General features: G+C 39.1%; 1 protein-coding gene across 4 annotated transcripts; it reads right to left on the minus strand.

Annotated features, from left to right (window-relative positions):
- Positions 1 to 1,425: 1,425 nt before the first annotated feature.
- Positions 1,426 to 11,555, minus strand: LOC107815645 (uncharacterized). 4 transcript variants are annotated; one of them, XM_075226711.1, is made up of 8 exons: positions 10,842 to 11,551; positions 10,257 to 10,726; positions 9,412 to 9,547; positions 9,005 to 9,167; positions 8,303 to 8,431; positions 7,752 to 7,946; positions 7,051 to 7,173; positions 1,426 to 4,447 (listed from the first exon to the last, which is right to left on the minus strand). In XM_075226711.1, exons 2-8 carry the CDS (start codon positions 10,693 to 10,695, stop codon positions 4,433 to 4,435), a joined length of 1,200 nt encoding a protein of 399 aa, XP_075082812.1. In that variant the 5' UTR covers positions 10,696 to 10,726; positions 10,842 to 11,551; the 3' UTR covers positions 1,426 to 4,432. The 4 variants fall into 4 exon arrangements, with proteins under 4 accessions (XP_075082812.1, XP_075082811.1, XP_016496746.1 ...); XM_075226710.1 differs by lacking the exon at positions 1,426 to 4,447 and adding an exon at positions 6,618 to 6,947 and having other exon boundaries at positions 10,257 to 10,745; positions 10,842 to 11,555; XM_016641260.2 differs by lacking the exon at positions 1,426 to 4,447 and adding an exon at positions 6,618 to 6,947 and having other exon boundaries at positions 10,257 to 10,748; positions 10,842 to 11,555.
- Between the last annotated feature and the right edge of the window lie 6,117 nt (positions 11,556 to 17,672).

Raw genomic sequence — 17,672 nt, forward strand, 5'->3', positions numbered from 1 at the left:
AAATACTTGAATTACTTGAACTCATTCTGGTGGCTTAATTAATTGAAGTTATAATTGAAATTAATTTAGAAGTAAATATATGTACACTAGGCTAAGCGTTAACACTTTGAGTTGTGGGCGAGTTATCTGAGAAATGGTAAAGATTAAATTCATTTTGTGCCCATATGCTGTATTGTAAACATGTGCCCCGTAATTCGGTAACTTCCTTCCTTTTCTTGTGGAGTAGGCTGAATGCCTCGGTAGTATATAGATGAATCTATGGATTGTGCCGCACGTCCCTCGGCAGTGTACATATTATTCTGGATCGGGCCGAACGACCTCGGCAAGTATCGTGCATTATATCGCTAGTAGCCCATATATTTATGAGCTAATCTTTCCACTGATGCCCGATATTTTATGGTATTTCCTATTTATTTGGTATTCACACTTGGCATGTTCTAAGATATTAAGGAAGAATACAAGATTGAGAAAATTTATGCTTTAAAGGGAACAAATTGTAAAAAGAAAATTATGGGATTACAGATTTACTTCACTATAGCTGTACACTTCATATCTGTTATGAATTTATCATATTATTTATTTGGACCTCTAGTAAGTGTCGATGTCGACTCCTCGTCACTACTTCTCCGGAGTTAGGCTAGATACTTACTGGGTATGCGTTGATTTACGTACTCATACTGCACTTCTGCACTAAATGTGCAAGATCTGACAGGTTCATTTGGAGATCATCTTGGCGCGCAGGTGCATCTGTTGAGGAGAAATTATATGAGCTGCAACCCATACTACGCATCGTAGTCCACCGAGCCTCCATCGTACTATTTATTTATCCTGTCTTATTTACATTCTGGACAGATGATGTATTATTGTTGTACTTCTTAGAAAAAGGCCCATGCACTTGTGACATCGGGTTTTGGGGGTTCCTTCATGTAATTCATTATTGTGGTTTGTTTAAATATTTTCATTTACTCCGTAAATTCTATTTTATACCGTTCAATTAAGGAAATTTATGATTTCAAAATACTAAAAGGAGTACTTAAAATTGATAAATCACGGTTGACTTTTCTGACGGCGGTGTTAGGCGCCAACACGACCTATAGTGGATTTTGGGTCGTGACAATCAAATAAGTTATTTTTAATATTATTACATGATGGATATTTTTTACAAAAAAAGACACAAAATATTTTAAAACAATAAAAAAGACCACAAAAAAAGGAAGAAACGTTCTCTTTCCAACAAGAAAACTCCACAATTTGTGTTTTTTTTGTCTTTGTATTTCTTCATACAAGAAAACTTTTCCTCTTTATTTTTAGCACGATACGAAATCCCCATCGCGGGATCGAAATGGCTCCTAACACTGAATGCTAGTCAAGCCAACATAACAGATAATATAATAAGGAAAGTAATAAATATCTAATAACTGACCGATGACATAACAAAACTATCTCAAGACCTTTAGTGTCACAAGTACATGAGCGTCTAAATTCATCTAAATACAAGGTTTGAAATAAATACAACATTGTACGAAATGAGAGGAAACAATACAAAGAAATAGAAAATGACTCAAGGGTCTACGAAAGAAATGCAGCTCTACCTCGAATCACAGACTAGTAGCAGCTAAGTACCTCTCGGGAATCTGTAGGTACCAATGTCAATCTACACAAGAAGTGCAAAAGTGAAGTGATACGGAATCATTTCGAAAGCAGGGATAATGCAAAAATGCATGGAATCAAAAAGATAGAAGATTAGGGTTTAAAATAGAGAAATAAAAGAACCTAACTATGAATTATATGTATTTATGTATGTTATATGTATATTTATACTTAATAAACAAAACATATACATTTGTCGGCTATTATATTTTCAGGGCGGCTCAAAAATGTAATTATCCCAAAAAATATTTGTTATGCATTTTGCCTCTGTTAGTTTCTGTTGATATTTTGAACACTCTTCAGTGATCTTTCTAAAGGATGTAATATTCTGAAGCTCCTTCTTGATCATTCTGTCAGGAACCATGCGAGGACATTAGTCCTCTTGAAAGCCTATAGTTGTCTGAGCAAGCTTTGGAAGGTGTAATGCAGGTGTTTAATGCATACATAAGTATGTTAATAAAAGCATTACCTGGTTTAGTGGAAAATAAGAATCTTGAAGGATCTGTAAATAGAATTGTAAGGATGGCTGCGACAGAATCTGAACAGATTTCTTTAGTAGCCAATGCATTATTGCTACCGAACGAGCTAATCCCTCGTGCAGTCGCCAAGCTTTCATATTCACAACAACCTAATAAGGCAGATGATACATCTAAACGGAATACAGATAGGCAATCCCACTGTAGAGCAGAGAGAACTGAAGCGAAGACTCCAGCGTCTAGTTGATCAATTATGTGACAGCTTTTGTATGCAACATGCACTTGAACCCATTTTTTTAGAAGATGGTGGTGTTTATTTGAGTCCCGACATGTACATAAATATGGATGAAAATCTAGAAAAGATATAGTGGTTTCCATCTCCAGTATTTCAGGAACTGTTTAGGAAGTTAACTAGAATTGCTGGCATAACATCGGACATGTTTGTGGGAAGAGAAAGATTTGCTACTATTCTTTTGACGAGGCTCACTGAAACTATTATCCTATGGTTTGTGAAGATCAAACCTTTTGGGAAGAGATTGAGCAAGGGCCAACACCTTTAGGTCCTTTTGGGCTTCAACAAGTTTGTTCTTTTTTGTCAGATTATTTATTTTGAAGGGGAGCCTTGGAGCAACAGTAAAGTTGTCTCTTTGTGACTTAAAGGTCATAGGTTCAAATCATGGAAGCAGCACTAATGCGTGCGTTAGGGTAGGCTGTCGCCCTTCCCTGGATCATGTATGAATGTGGGATGCGTTTTACACCGGGTTGGCTTTTTTGTCAAATTATTTATTTTCACCCATCTCTGTAAATTTTTCTCTCATGTTTTGTTGTCGTTTTATAAATGCACAAGTTTATTACTTAGTAGTACCTTGTATTCTTGAGAACCGAAACACCATTTTCCACTGTAGTTTTATTTAGATATGGAGTTTGTGATACTCTTTACTTCACAAGGGCGCTACTTGTCTCAAAATCTTCAGCAAGTAATCAAAAACATTATAGGCAAAGCCATTAAAGCAGTTGCTGCAACCAAAATTGACCCTTACAGGTATACCATAGCAAATAAAACAAAGCTTATTTCACAGTCACTAGTTACTGCTCCCACCATCCCAATTTATGTGACACTATTTACTTTTTAGTTAGTCCCAAGAAGAATAGTAACACATTTCTACATTTACAAATAATTTAACTTGAAACTTCTCACTTTACCTTGATGAGAATTTATAGCAACACAAATATCTATAGCTTATTTTTACCGCAAGTTCCAAAAATCTTCCTTTCTTAAACTCTGAAGTCCAGTCAAACGTTGTCACATAAATTGAGACTGAGAGAGTAATAAAGAAGAATTTAAGTGAAGAGCACTTACAATGCGAAAGATCTTACACCATTTTGTAATTTAACCTTTTATAACAAGTTATTTAACATTTCTTCCAATTAATATTATTATATAGAGTTATTTGTAATTACCCTTTTAGGTGATGTTATTTCTTACTCCGTGATGCATATAACTTAAACTGATTAAAAGAAATTCAATGTGCAGTGTGCTTCCAGAGGATGACTGGTTCGCAGAAGTAGCTCAAATTACTATAGATATGCTAACTGGGAAAACACACGTTGGGACTGTGGAAAATGTTAGCAGTCCTACAGCATTATCCGTTCTTTCTCATGGAAGTAACTAGCAATATTTTACTTCTATCTATCTTCCCGAAACAACATTTAGATAGTAATCTTTAAGTACTTCATTTACTTATCAATTAAGGAAATTTGTTTTCTTAATTACACTCTGGTGTTTAGCTAAAGTCAACTTAGTTTCCTCTCATTGAACAAAAATGTATTTAGTTCTTTGAACTTTATAATGCTTATAATTGATTAATACAAAAGAATATTTGACTGTAGTCAAGCGCTCCAGTACAACAGTACAACATGATTAGACATGTCAAAAAACCTTCATTCTAATTCTAGCTCTATATGATTTCAAAGTAATATGTACACGACCTCTGTGGGTCCCTACAATGCCAACACATAGTCAAAATATGATTTCTAACATGACTTGTGGTTCAATTTCTATAATACATGGAAAATATACATATGACAACAGATTATTCAACTACACAGTTCCATAAAATTTGACCAAGTCACAATTTCTACGGTGCACGCTCACACGCCCATCACCTAGCATGTGCGCCACCTCAAAAAAAATACATGACACGTAATACGGGATTTTGTACCCTCAGAACCAAATTTAAAACGGTTACTTACCTCAATACGAGCAAATCTCTACTCCGATATACCCTTGCCTCGCGAAACGACCTCTAAATGCCTCGAATCTAGCCATAAACAATTCGATATAATCAATACAGGCTAGAGGAATCAACTAAATAATAAAATGCTAAGCTATTAATCAAAAGTCAAAAATTGACTCAAAAGATGGCCCCCCAGGCCCACATCTCGAAATTTGATAAAAGTCACAAAATCAGAAAGCACATTCAACCACGAGTCTAACCATACCAAATTTATCAAAATCCGACACCAAATCGTCATTTAAATCCCCAAATCAAACTCTCCAAGCCCCTAGCCGCAAACTCCCAATTTATACCTTAAATACACACCAACTAGGTGGGAAAATTAATGGGGAAGCAAGATTATTGATAAAAAATGAATACAAGGTAGTTAACTCATGAATCCTCTCGAAAATCCCCTCAAGAATCACCTAAACCCGTGCTTGAAATATTTGAAATGAGGCCAAAATTGCGAACCCTTGTTTTAATAATCTTCCCAGCACATCCGCTTATACGGGAACTTAACCGCTTATGCGGCGTCACAGAAGCGACATAACACACACATATGCTGCCCATTCCGCTCCTACGGTCCCTCACTCCACTTCTGTGGACTCGCTTCTGTGAGCAAGCAGGACGCTTTTGCAGTCCTAGTTCATTTGCCCACTTCCTCTTATGCGGTCCTCCTGCCACATCTGCGGTCACGCAGATGCGGAACTCCTTATCACACCTGTGCGCTTTCTGTTTCTGCGCACATCTCGCCGCACTTGTGGCTACACAGGTGCGGAAAACTCCTCACACCTGCGACCACCTGCACACTCCCCTCCAATCTCGCACTTGCGCAAGCCAGCCCGCACCTGCAAGCTCGCACCTGCGATCAAAGCTCCGCAGGTGCAGTTACACCAGTAGAGGTCCATCTTCAGCAGTCACTCAACTTTAACTTTTGGTCTGTTAACCATCCGGAATCAACCCGAGGCCCCTGGGACCTCAACCAAACATACCAACAAGTCCTAAAACCTCATACAAACTTAGTCGAGCCCTCAAATCACATCAAACAACTTCAAAAATACGAATCACACCCCAATTCAAGCCTATTAAAACTAAGGAAATTCAACTTCCACAAACGACGCCGAAACCTATCAAAACATGTCTGATTGACCCCAAATATTTGCACATAAGTCATACTTGACATTATGGAACTACTCTAACTTCCGGAATTAAAATCCGACCCCGATATCAAAAAGTTCACTCCCGGACAAACTTTTCAAAAATTTCAACTTTCGTCATTTCAAGCCTAATTCGACGATGAACCTCCAAATCACAATCTAAACACGCTCCTAAGTCCAAAATCACCCAACGGAGCTAATAGAACCATTAAAACTTCATTCCGGAGTTGTTTACCCAAATATCAATATCTGGTCAATCATTTCAACTTAAGCTTTCAACCTTGAGACTAAGTGTCTCATTTTAGTATGAAATCACTATGGATCTGAACCGACTACCTCAGCAAGTCACATAACAGCTATAAAGTATAAAATGAGTAGTAAATGGGAAAACAGGGCTATGACTCACAAAACGATCGGTCGGGTCATTACATTTAAGTAGAGAAACCTGAAAGAGTTAAGACTTTCGGATAAAAATTCCCTTATGTGAAGTGATTCATCGATCTTAACCATAGTTCATGCTATGGAAACAGAGTGGGCAACTCTTGCTCCTTGTAAATCTTGGATTTCACCATTCTTTTTCTCTTCACATAGTTTTCTTTGAAATAACCTAATATAGATTAGTATCTAACTGCTACTGCAATGTTTTGCTTCGTGTTCTCCATATATTAATGGAAGTGGGATCACATCTAAGATCTCTTTACTTCCAGGATTTTGAGCATATTTACATTTTAGAAAGCAGTAATAAAAGCATGTGTTGCAGCAAAAATTTGAGACAGGTTGTTGCATGATGAAACATAAAAGCAAAGTGGAAGACTCACTCTAATAACTATTTTCTCATCATTCAAACATGTTATTTATAGCTTGCTCGATATGCCATTGCTTCTCCAGAACACATGTGAAACTGTAGTTGGCAGCATGAGGTGCCCAATACCGGCAATTCCAAGATGGATCCACATAGAAGTCTTGTCCAGTACAAGAAATCATCTTAAAAGAGTTCATACGAAACCAGAGGTGGAGCTAGAATTTTGAGTTTATTATGGGTTATAGATTTCAAATGAGGCAATTTACTGGGATTTGGAAATTATTTATACATATTAAATGAATTCTTTTAACAAAAATACAAGGTCTGAGCCAAAGCTATTGGATTTTGCCGAACCGGCTTGAGGCTCTGTTACTGTATGAAACCAGCTACATGTATATCCTCATAATAAAATACATTACGAAGCGCTGAAAACTCTATCAATTGGGAGAAGGGGGAGATATGGAGGCACAAGCAAGTACACAAATGAGCTAACAGTAACTTCATTTAATTGCCATATCATATGGATTTCATTTAACCGTACACAACATAAGACCTGTTCTGGAAGTTCTTCAGCTTTGTTACCCTGATTTGAAAAGTTAAAATATTGCTTACGATTGATCTCCAAACCAGAAAAAGAAAAGAAGAGGAAAATGACACAAGTATTGAATTAGAGAACATATAGTCACCTGAATTGTGAGGCCTACGTCCAAGCAACATAGCTTTAGCCTATCTAGGAATGTTTCAAAACCCTTCCTAGAGATGTAACTGAATCTGTGCATATCTATATCAATCTCAAAATACTTTTCTCCCTACAAAGAGACCATTAGCAACTCAGTAAGAACCTAAGATTTCTCCTTCAATATGCTAGAAATGAGACAATGATACAATGTTTGCAAATTAAACATTTTAAAATCAGATCATATTACGATGTGAAACAACATAGTTTATGTAATAAAAATATGAATGCTCTTTCAAATGAGAACTGGCAAAGGCCATGTAATAATGTTTTCCACCAAGAGAATAAGAATGTCTACCACACTTCCAAGTTTCAACACCAGAATGGTTCGTGCTCTTTTCTTAAAAAAAGAAAATCTCAGAGCCAATAGTAGACTCTTAATTGAGTACATTATCTTAATCATCGTATAACACTCAAAATTTATGGATTCCCCCATCAATTGAGGATTATCCTTATTTCTAGAGGAAATTAATTTATTTTTTCTTAGACTAAAATTTTTCAAGAAAATGAAATCTCCGTAAATCATTCTGCCAGACACAAGACTAATAACAAATTTTATTGACTCGTATTAGTGCCCACATGAAAATAGGAGTACGATGTACAACCAAATCTAACTCAGAACCGAAGAATAACAAAATCTAGCCATTATACCTTATAGAATTCATGTTGAGGACGTGAAAGAACAGGTTTTTCATTGTAGGCATGCATAATCTTCCTCTCTGTTGCACTTAACCGGAAGTCCTCCACATTTGCTACACGACCTAATATCTTCAACCGTTCCCTAAAGGGAACAGTACCATCTGTCGGAAAAGCCTTCACTTTTTCCACTTCCTCATCCATTATCCTCTGTTCAATAAGAAAGGGGAGAGAGGAAAGCAGGTTAAATAGGAAAAATGAATGTTCAGTAAAAACTGAATGATGGTTTATTGACAAACAGAAAATTTGAAAAAAAAAATGGAATAATGACCAGGAAACCGGATGACTCAATACCACAAGAGGATGCGTAAAGAGAGAAAGTACCAGAATGTGAGAAAGGATAATACCAACAGAGAAATGAATGTTACAAGAGACAGAACTCTGGAACAAGTTGAAATGAAAGAAAAGAGAAATATGTAGAAGCAATGATTAAGCAGGAACGGGAGAAATATACAACTAAAGAAAGGCAAGAGAAACAAGGAACCGACATGGTAACTAGAACTTACTCTGATGTTATCTTGAAAATGAGAAGGAAGTTCCTTAGCATAACTTTCGGAAAGCTTAAAGTATGAGACAAAACTCATTCCTTCACCATCACTTTCACCCTGAAAAAACGCGGCAGGATATAGTGGCACCTGTACAAAAAAAATAAAGAGGGTAAAAGCAGCAACTTAGAAGCTCAAATGAATGAATATCTGAATACGAAATGGTTCATCGAGAGAATACAAACTACTTGAACACAAGAAAGTAACGCTCTCATGCTATCAAATATGATTTTGTATGAGTAAGAATAAGGGTAAAAGCCACTGGCTTGAGAATAAGTTCACAACTGCAATGGAAATGTTAAATATGCCTTTCAACTGTGAAGATATTCCCTAGCCATTTTTTTTTCAACTTATACTGTTATTACTAGAAGTTAGACGCCTAAATTATGATGACCAAAAATAGTTAACCAAACACACACCACAATGTGCCAGGATTGGTGGTTACACTGGAAACCTACAGGGAGATGAATAAGTCTTATAATTCAAAAAACCATTTGGGTGTTGATTAACTTTGACTTTCAAGAGACTCGAACACATCTTTAGCAGAGAAATTACATATCTTTCAGCTAACATCAGGCCAGCTTAATGATAGCTAGAGCTAATGGAGGGAGAAAAAATAAAGAAATACACTACTTATTCTCTTACAGCTAATATAAAAGATACCTGAATATTCACTACAGGAATGGATGGAAGTGTCTCAGAGTGTTCAATGACAGGAAGTTCCACAAGTCGATCAATATGATCAATTTTTCTCTGAGATAAAAATACATCAACACCAAAAGGATAATATGCTGCATAATTTGCAGCAAACTCTTTCTTTTTGTCCCTGCAGAAGTTACAATATGTGAATGATACAACATAAACAAAGTTGCAGTGGCAGATGGCATGTATGCACATACTAATGATAACTACAACGTCCACAAAACACATCTTTAACTATGCTCATTTAGATTTTCCCTAAGCTTTTCATCTTTGTCCGAATGAAAGACTTTACCTAAGCTTTTTTTATGCTCATAAAATAAGTGCTTACCTATGTGTCTGTAAGTATGTGCAATGGAAGCAAGCATTACCTGAAATAGTTTCCTTCCCGGACCCTGAAGGTACTCGGTTCAATATGGGACCAACTATCAGGCAACTTCTTCTCCAATGGGCTAATTGGTACTTGGCTACCAGCTATGGGCCTTTGAAGCAGGGTTTTAGATGCAACTGTACCCAAAAACAAATTTAAGTTAGCTCATTGTATTCTCTTTTACTTTATCTGGTGACAGGATCACTGATAACTGAACCATCACTTTTTCCCATCTAAAATCAAAATTTATAGAGAACTTTCATGCTCAAACATTTATATAAGCTTCCAAACATTCGGTTTCAGGCGCAGAGATAGACATATGATGCCAAGGATTACTTTCCTCTGTCATAGTTATTCTCTTCTTTTCCTCCTCTCTTGATTTTACAGCTTGATTTATGAAATGAGTCTAAGGAGGTCAAAATTGGACTGTGAGAAACTAGATTTTCCCTTAGAACTTAGAAGTGGATTATTAAGATCCGTTCCAAGGTAAAGCAGAGAATCAAGGTCCTTGACAAGGATTCCCTTGGTTCACCTTCACACCCCTATATTTTATACTATTTGGTAAAGAGGCACTTGCTTAGAAATATCTCATGCTTCAGAAGTGCAGAAGGAATGTTCGACTGCTCCAAAGACAATAGATTGTTCCAAATCAAAACTATTTAAAGCAATGAATCATGTCTCTATAAGAAATTCATTTTCATACCATGCCCGTAATATTTTTATTTACTTCAAATTATTAGGTGCTTATGAACAATGAAATGAACAACAGCAGTGTCCATCATGTGATGCACATTTGAGGAACTATGCGCCAAGCAACTAAATCAAAAGCTAGATATAGAAACTCACGTAGAGTGGCATGAGAATTTCCTTCTTTCCATTTAAAGGGAAGTTTTAAGGCAGCTTTCTTTCTTGAACTTCGAGGACTAGAGCTTAGAGATCTCTTCTCAACTGGCACAACAGTAGAGGTAAGACTAAGACGAGGCAGACAGTTGTTTGGAAGAATTCCACAGTTCTCCAACAAACGATCCTCCCTTTCACTACCTTCATTTTCCGAGGACGATATCTCATCAAGGGAAACAGGCCGCACCTCACCGTTAGGTCCATCAAGATTTGTTCGAGAATCCACCTCTTTTGGCTGCACAAAACTGCTTGGTTGCTTTACAGTTTTACCGGAGCAACTGTCGGAGCTGCTAGCAAGATTGCTTAACAATTCCCTCTGCCTCTTCAGTTCGGATAATTGGACGTGGACATTTATATTAGCATCCCCATGGTTAGCATCTTTCATTGAAGCTACACTAGTTTGCTCACCCTCAAAGCTGTTGAGAGAAAGCACATCTGCTATAATTGTGTCTATATTTGTATTACTAAGTTTATACAAATTGAAATTCTATTAACAACTGGAAAAGAAGGTTGAAAATCAAAATGCCATACCATCAGGGACACTCTGGTAATCTTCATCGCTGCAGTCAGATTCAAATATTGCAGCAGAATCAAACCATGCCTCATCAATGACTTTCCACTAATTATAACTCTATATCTTAACACACAGACTGTGATAATATGCCCTAAATCTGTAAGCAAGATAACCTACATTTTAATTTGTTGCTAAAAAATACTCAATCAAGCATATACAAAATTATTCCCTTCAGCTCAACCACTTGTCCATAGAAGGAGAACAATACAATACTCCGCATAAAACTGGAAATCCATCCCAGAAGAAGAAAAGACAAAGAAAGGTTGAAACTTTTCCATCCAAATGCAGTTCATCAACCGACATCCACATCATCAATATATATAATTCTCTTCCACCTTAAACATCCAATAAACTGACTCAAAAATCAAAAGTACAAGCTGCAGATATCATTCTATAACCAAAAACATTATCTATATTAAAATGTGAAAATTTCACCTACAAAGAGAGAGAGAGAAAGAGAAAGGACCCTGAAAAGTAGGATTGTTGGAAGGAGAATGTTTACCCGAAAAAATCAGATAACGTTAAATTTGTGTATGGTTATAAGGATATGTGATACAATTTGATACAAATCGTATAGAGAAATAGAAATATGTGTATTCTTGACTATGAGAATGGGAATAGTGAGCAAAAGAATGAATAGAGTAAAATAGAACAAGCACAAGGAGATATCTTTCAAGATGAGAAGTGATCTTTTGTTACAGTGTCTCCGGTTCTTTTTTGCTTACAAGTATTCTCCATTTTATAATAGAGGGATTCTACTTTGTTTATAATAAAATAAAGCATATAGTGGAAGACCCATGATGAATTGTCTCTCCCTCGATTCCCGCCAAGATTCTCTCCCTTAGTGCTGTTGTAACGGCTCTTGTCTGTGAGCTCGATACTAGCTCGAACTCGTTATTGGGTCGAGCCATCGGTTTGGCTTGAGTTCGACCTTCGGGGTGGGCGTAGCGCATTTTTGACCTCGAAGCAATGCTTTGCGGATCGATTTGGCCACGGGCTAGATAAAAGTATTGAGTCGACTCTTCGATCAGCCTTCAGACTCGAGGCTCGTTTGTACTGTCTTCGGAACTCATCCCGAAACCCTACTCTGATTGCTTACCATTCAAACTCGATCGAACGTAGGAAGGCCGAAATCTATTTCAACTGTATACAAATAGTCCCCTCGTTTCTCAGAAAGAATGTGGTGAGAAACGATATGATTTTTTAATGGCTCGATCGGATTATAACCTGACGTTTCCATCGGGTTCGACCATGACGTATGTGATAGCTATTCTATCGGTTTAGTCTTTCAAGACATTTAATGCATGTCAGGCGGTGGTCGGCCACCGCTGATACTGAACCGCCATCGCTTGAACCTATAAATAACCCTTCATTTTATCATTTACCACTTTTATATCTTCTATCTTCCAAATTTCCCAAGTCTCTTTTTCGTATTCTCTAAATTACCTATAAATCTGTGATTTCTTTTTACAAAAGCCCATTTTCAATCCTATAAAATCTTTGTCACTTTCCTCTATTCCTCGCCCCTGAATTCGAAAATGGTGAAAATGTCACAAACCATTCCTCAGAAGGAGAAGGCTCCATCTTCACAATGTGTCGCCGATGATACACCGGTAGAACCACAGCCTGAGGAGTGCGTTCCCGGAGCGTGCGTTCTTACTTCTGATTTTAAGGTCGATAAAGGCTCATTGGTCCCTAGCCGATGTGAACCAGTATCGAGGTACATATGTTCGATAACCGAGAAGCATCTCCAACACCTAAAGAAATATTGCAATTGGGATAAAAAAGAAATAATGATTCCTTCTTCTGACGAAGATATCACTTCTTACGTGAAAGGGTTTTTAAATGTGTATACTTACCCTTTCACGTTAGGTCCCCTCGATTCCGTTATTATTGACTTCTGTCGTCAATACCATATAACCTTAGGCCAGGTCCATCCTTCTTTTTGGTGGATCGTTATCCTGATCCGATATTTCGTGAGCAAAATCGAGGGGATGCCGTACACCCTCGACCATCTTATCCGATTATATCGTCCTCGACTTTTTCGAGGAGGGTTAATTAAACTTCAGCGTCGAGCTTCCAAGGATCTGTTCTCGAGTATTGACGAGGATAGGGATCGAGGTTGAATGAGTAGGTTCGTTTGAGTGAGGACTTCGGACCTGATTCCGACCGAAAAGATGCCATTTCCCGAGGAGTGAAATATGAAACGTAAGTGTGATCCTGCTGTTGCTTCTATTTTGTTCTTTCATTTCTTTTCTCATCGATATTTTCCTTTTTATGATATAGCGGTTCCCTGGATGCCCGGAGCAGTTCCCGATCTCAAGAACTGGGTACGAGCTCTTGTCTCGACTTTCACATACGTCGAGCGCTCATGGCGCGATTTGTCAAAGGGTCGGTGGGAGGCCAAAAATCATGGTAAGCCCCTTTCTCGTACTCTTTGATAGTTCGAACGAGGTAGTTTCTGAATATCTTAACAAAATTTTCCATATGCAGGTCTGGGTAAAGATGCGGTTTTGAGGCCCTTGTCCAACGAGGAAAAAACTTTGGCCTCTGTCCCAAAGCCGGTGAAGGAAAATAAAAGGAAAAGAGCCTTCGTTCCCGAAGGTCCAAAACCGAAGAAGAGGACGGCTCGTAAGCCGAACAAGAATACCATTCCTTTGACTGTGGAATCGGTTCTGCGTCTAAGGGATGTAGATGAAGAAGAAGAAGAAGAAGAAGAAAATTATGGGTCCGCACTGGCGGCCCGAACAAAGAGAACCACCGATGCCCAATCGGCTGCTGGATCGATGCCGCTTCATGAGGCTCCGCCTCGAACTGAGGATATAGCGAAGAGAAATTTGGGTGGAATCCCCGAATTATCGGAGATCGAAGATTCATCTCATCGGAGCCAATGGATGAGGGATATGTCTGAAAGGGCCCTCGAATCCCTTCGAACCGAAGAGAATGCTCCAAGTGATTCTTTTGGGGCAGCAGTAATCGACGATTCGCCCACCTTTCCCGTTTTTTCCGAAGGGGTGATTCGGGAAGCTGAAGCTCATGGGGACCTCGATCTAGACTGGCCTCACGATGGAGAGGATCCCTTTCGTGACCTGTTTATCGGTGTCGAGGACGTTGACGGTTCTGGTGATGAACCGGATCTTTTTCATGGGGTGTGGCAGGCTTTGAATCAGGTAATCCTTAAAATTATTTTGTCGATACTATCTTCATGTTTACTTTTTGTTAACTTCGTTTCACGTTTCTTTTGTAGGCAATGGCAGTTCATCGAGAAACATGCTCTAGGTCCCAAAACGAGCTGCGTCGATATGAGGCCGACCTTCAACGGGTTGTTGATGAGAGGAAATCCCTAACACTTCTCTTAGGGCAAAGAGAAGAGGAAATAAAAGACCTCCGAGCTGAGTTGGCCAAGGCTTATCGAAATTAGACTGACTTGTCTGAGCAGGTAATGATACTTTTAAAAGCCTATGGGCTTGATACCGGAACGATGGCTAAATTTTCGGTCTCATAGTTGTAGCGAAAAATTGAGATGATCAGGAAGCTTCGTGAGGAGGTCGACGTGATAAAAGTGGAGTCTTTGCAGTGGAAAGAAGGTATGGACCGATTTGCTGTAGTGAAAGAAACTGCTCGAGCCCAATTATCATCGGCCGGAACTCAACTTCAAAGAATGAATGAAAAATGCCTGGTTCAAGCAAGAAGAATATAGGAGCTCAAGGCTCGGTTGGCCTCTGTACTTGCAAAGGCTGAATCTGATGCCGAAAAGGCAAAGGCTGATGCGGATGCACTCGTGGCCGTCTATCGGGCCGACGCTGAAGCTTCCCGGGTCCAATCAAGAGAGGCAGCCGAGACTACCGATACTCGAGCACATTGGGTCGCCGAGCTTGCTAAGTGCCGATCTCGGAGGGAAACCCTCGAGGAGATCCATGCTCGTGGTTTCAATCTCGCTGAAGAGATAAAAAGGGCCAAAGAACTCAAAGCCGATGCTGAAGCCCTAGTTTTCGATGACGATAATGATGACAATGATGATGATGATGGGAGTAAGAGCGGATCCGAGGATGGGGGAGCCTGATAGAGAAGAAACCGCTTCTGAGGATGACCAAGAAGCTTAGTCCTTAATTTTTACGTTGTAATCAATCATGTAGACAATTTTGTATATAGACAATTTTGCCGACTTGCTTTTGTTTTGTGAAAACATTCATTTAAACAACTTAATCAAATTTGGACTTCATAGCCTCTATAATTGAGCGAATGCTTATTCAAACTTGAAGTGATGTAGCCCTTAGGCTTATTAGTTGAGTCAATGATTCGAGTTTGAAGAAATGTAGCCCGTATGCGTAATGGTCGATTGAGTGCTTGCTCGAACTCGAAATAAAAGTAGCCCGTAGGCTTAGTAGTCGAGTGAATGATTCGAACTCGAAGTAATGTAGCCTGTAGGCGTAATAGTCGAGTGAGTGCTTTCTCGGACTCGAAATAAAGTAGCCTGTGGGCTTAGTAGTCGAGTGAATGATTCGAACTCGAAGTAATGTAGCTCGTAGGCATAATGGTCGATTGAGTGCTTGCTCGGACTCGAAATAAAGTATCCTGTAGGCTTAGTAGTCAAGTGAATGATTCGAACTCGAAGTAATGTAGCCCGTAGGCGTAATGGTCGAGTTTATCTTGGATATAAGATGTTGGCAAAGAGAACTTTCTTTGCAAGTCACTATAAAAGTGTTTATGTTTCATGTCTGAGTTCGGGCCTACTACATGAGCACGGTTCGTTTTAACCATTTGGCTCTTACAACGTTTCCTATTGGAGACCCGTTGTTGCGAAATAACTTTCTTGCATCAGAGTTTGATATATTCGAGGGCTAATCCTCCCCCCCTCCCTAGTATTCGATGTTGATTGCAAAGAGGCCTCAGATACTGCTGTAAGCACAGCACGATCATTAGTTGCCTCATTAAAAACATTGCCGAAAAACCCATTTGGGATCAAACCGGTCTAAGGAAAAAGAGTGCAACGCATGCTTTCAGATCTTAAGGCTTCGTATTGGAGGATCCATCTTGGCTCCTGATCGGACTTCTGCAGGGGTCAGTTTTGAAATGTAGATGAATATTGGAGGGTCATACCTTAGCAGTTGTATCGTTTTAGATGTGACACATTCCAATTGCTTGATAATTATTTGCCGTTTATAATGTCGAGCCTGTATGATCCCTTTCCGACGTTCTTGAGAACCCGATATGGTCCTTCCTAGTTCGGTCCTAGTTTTCCTTCGTTCAGATTTTGGGTATTGAGGGTGACTTTCCTTAGCACTAAGTCCCGGGGTTTGAAATGGCGGAGCTTGGTTCTTCGATTATAATATCTTTCGATTCGTTGTTTTTGGGCGGCCAATTGGACAAGAGCAGTTTCTCGTTTTTCATCTGATAATTCGAGGCTACTGTTCATAGCTTCCTTATTTGATTCTTCTGTAGTGTATCGAAATCTGGTACTGGGTTCGCAGACTTCGACTGGTATCAATGCTTCTACTAAGGAGAATGGGGTTTCCCCCGTACTGTATTTTGACGTCGTTCGATATGCCCAAAGGACTTCGGGTAGGATTTCTATCCACTTTCCTTTAGCGTCGTTCAGTCTCTTCTTTAGGTTTTGAATGTTAGTTTTGTTCGTTGATTCGGCCTATCCGTTCCCACTGGGGTGATACGGTGTTGATAATATCCTTCTTATTTTGTGATCTTCGAAGAATTTCGTCACTTTGCTGCCCAAAAATTATTTCCCATTGTCACATACTATTTCGGCGGGTATCTCGAATCGGCATACGATATGATCCCAGATAAAGTCTATAACTTCTCTCTCTTACTTTCTCGAACGCCTGTGCTTCAACCCATTTAGAGAAATAGTCAGTCATAAATAAAATGAATTTAGCTTTAACTGGGGTCGATGGCAGAGGGCCGACGATATCCATTCCCCATTTCATGAATGGCCATAGGGATAGGACCGAGTGAAGTTGTTCTCCGGGTTGATGGATCATTGGTGCAAACCTTTGGCATTTGTCACATTTTCGAACAAATTCCTTCGCGTCTTTTCCCATATCAATCTAATAATACCCTGCCCTGATTATGTTTTGGACTAATGAATCGGCACCTGAGTGATTCCCACAAGTACCCTCGTGCACCTCACGTAAGACGTAATCGATATCTCCTAGACCCAAGCATACTACCAATGGTCCATCGAATGTCCTTCGGTATAGTGTTCCATCTGAAGCCAACGTGAATCGAGCAGCTTTGGTCCGTAGGGCCCTTGATTCTTTATGGTCCGATGGGAGCTTTCCGTTCTTTAAGTATTCAATATACTTATTTCTCCAATCCCAGGTTAAGCTCATAGAATTTATCTCGGCGTGACCTTCTTCGATCACGGACCTCGAGAGTTGAACGACAGTCCTCGAACTTAGGTCACCTTTCTCGACCGATGATTCCAAATTCGCAAGTGCATCAACATCACTGTTTTGCTCCCGTGGAACATGCTGTAAAGTCCATTGTTTGAAATGGTGCAAAGTGACATGTAGTTTGTCTAAATACCTTTGCATTCTATCTTCTCGAACTTCGAAGGTTTTGTTTACTTGACTTACCACCAACAAAGAGTCACATTTGGCTTCGATGACTTCTGCTTCCAAGTTTTTAGCTAGCTCGAGACCTGTAATCATGGCCTCATACTTGGCCTCGTTGTTAGTCAACTTGGAAGTTTTAATAGATTGCCTAATGGTGTTACCTGTGGATGGTTTTAAAACTATGCCCAACCCGGACCCTTTTACTTTCGAGGACCC

The sequence above is a fragment of the Nicotiana tabacum genome, chromosome 12 (assembly GCF_000715075.1).
Source record: "Nicotiana tabacum cultivar K326 chromosome 12, ASM71507v2, whole genome shotgun sequence".
Classification (NCBI taxonomy): domain Eukaryota; kingdom Viridiplantae; phylum Streptophyta; class Magnoliopsida; order Solanales; family Solanaceae; genus Nicotiana; species Nicotiana tabacum.

Excerpts from the sequence above, each read along its gene's own strand:
- LOC107815645 (XM_075226710.1), bottom strand. The coding sequence starts at position 10,695 with ATGAAAGATGCTAACCATGGGGATGCTAATATAAATGTCCACGTCCAA. Across the intron at positions 9,168-9,411 it reads CGGGAAGGAAACTATTTCAG|GGACAAAAAGAAAGAGTTTG; the intron begins GTAATGCTTGCT and ends TAACTTCTGCAG. Across the intron at positions 7,174-7,751 it reads CTCAACATGAATTCTATAAG|GGAGAAAAGTATTTTGAGAT; the intron begins GTATAATGGCTA and ends GTCTCTTTGTAG.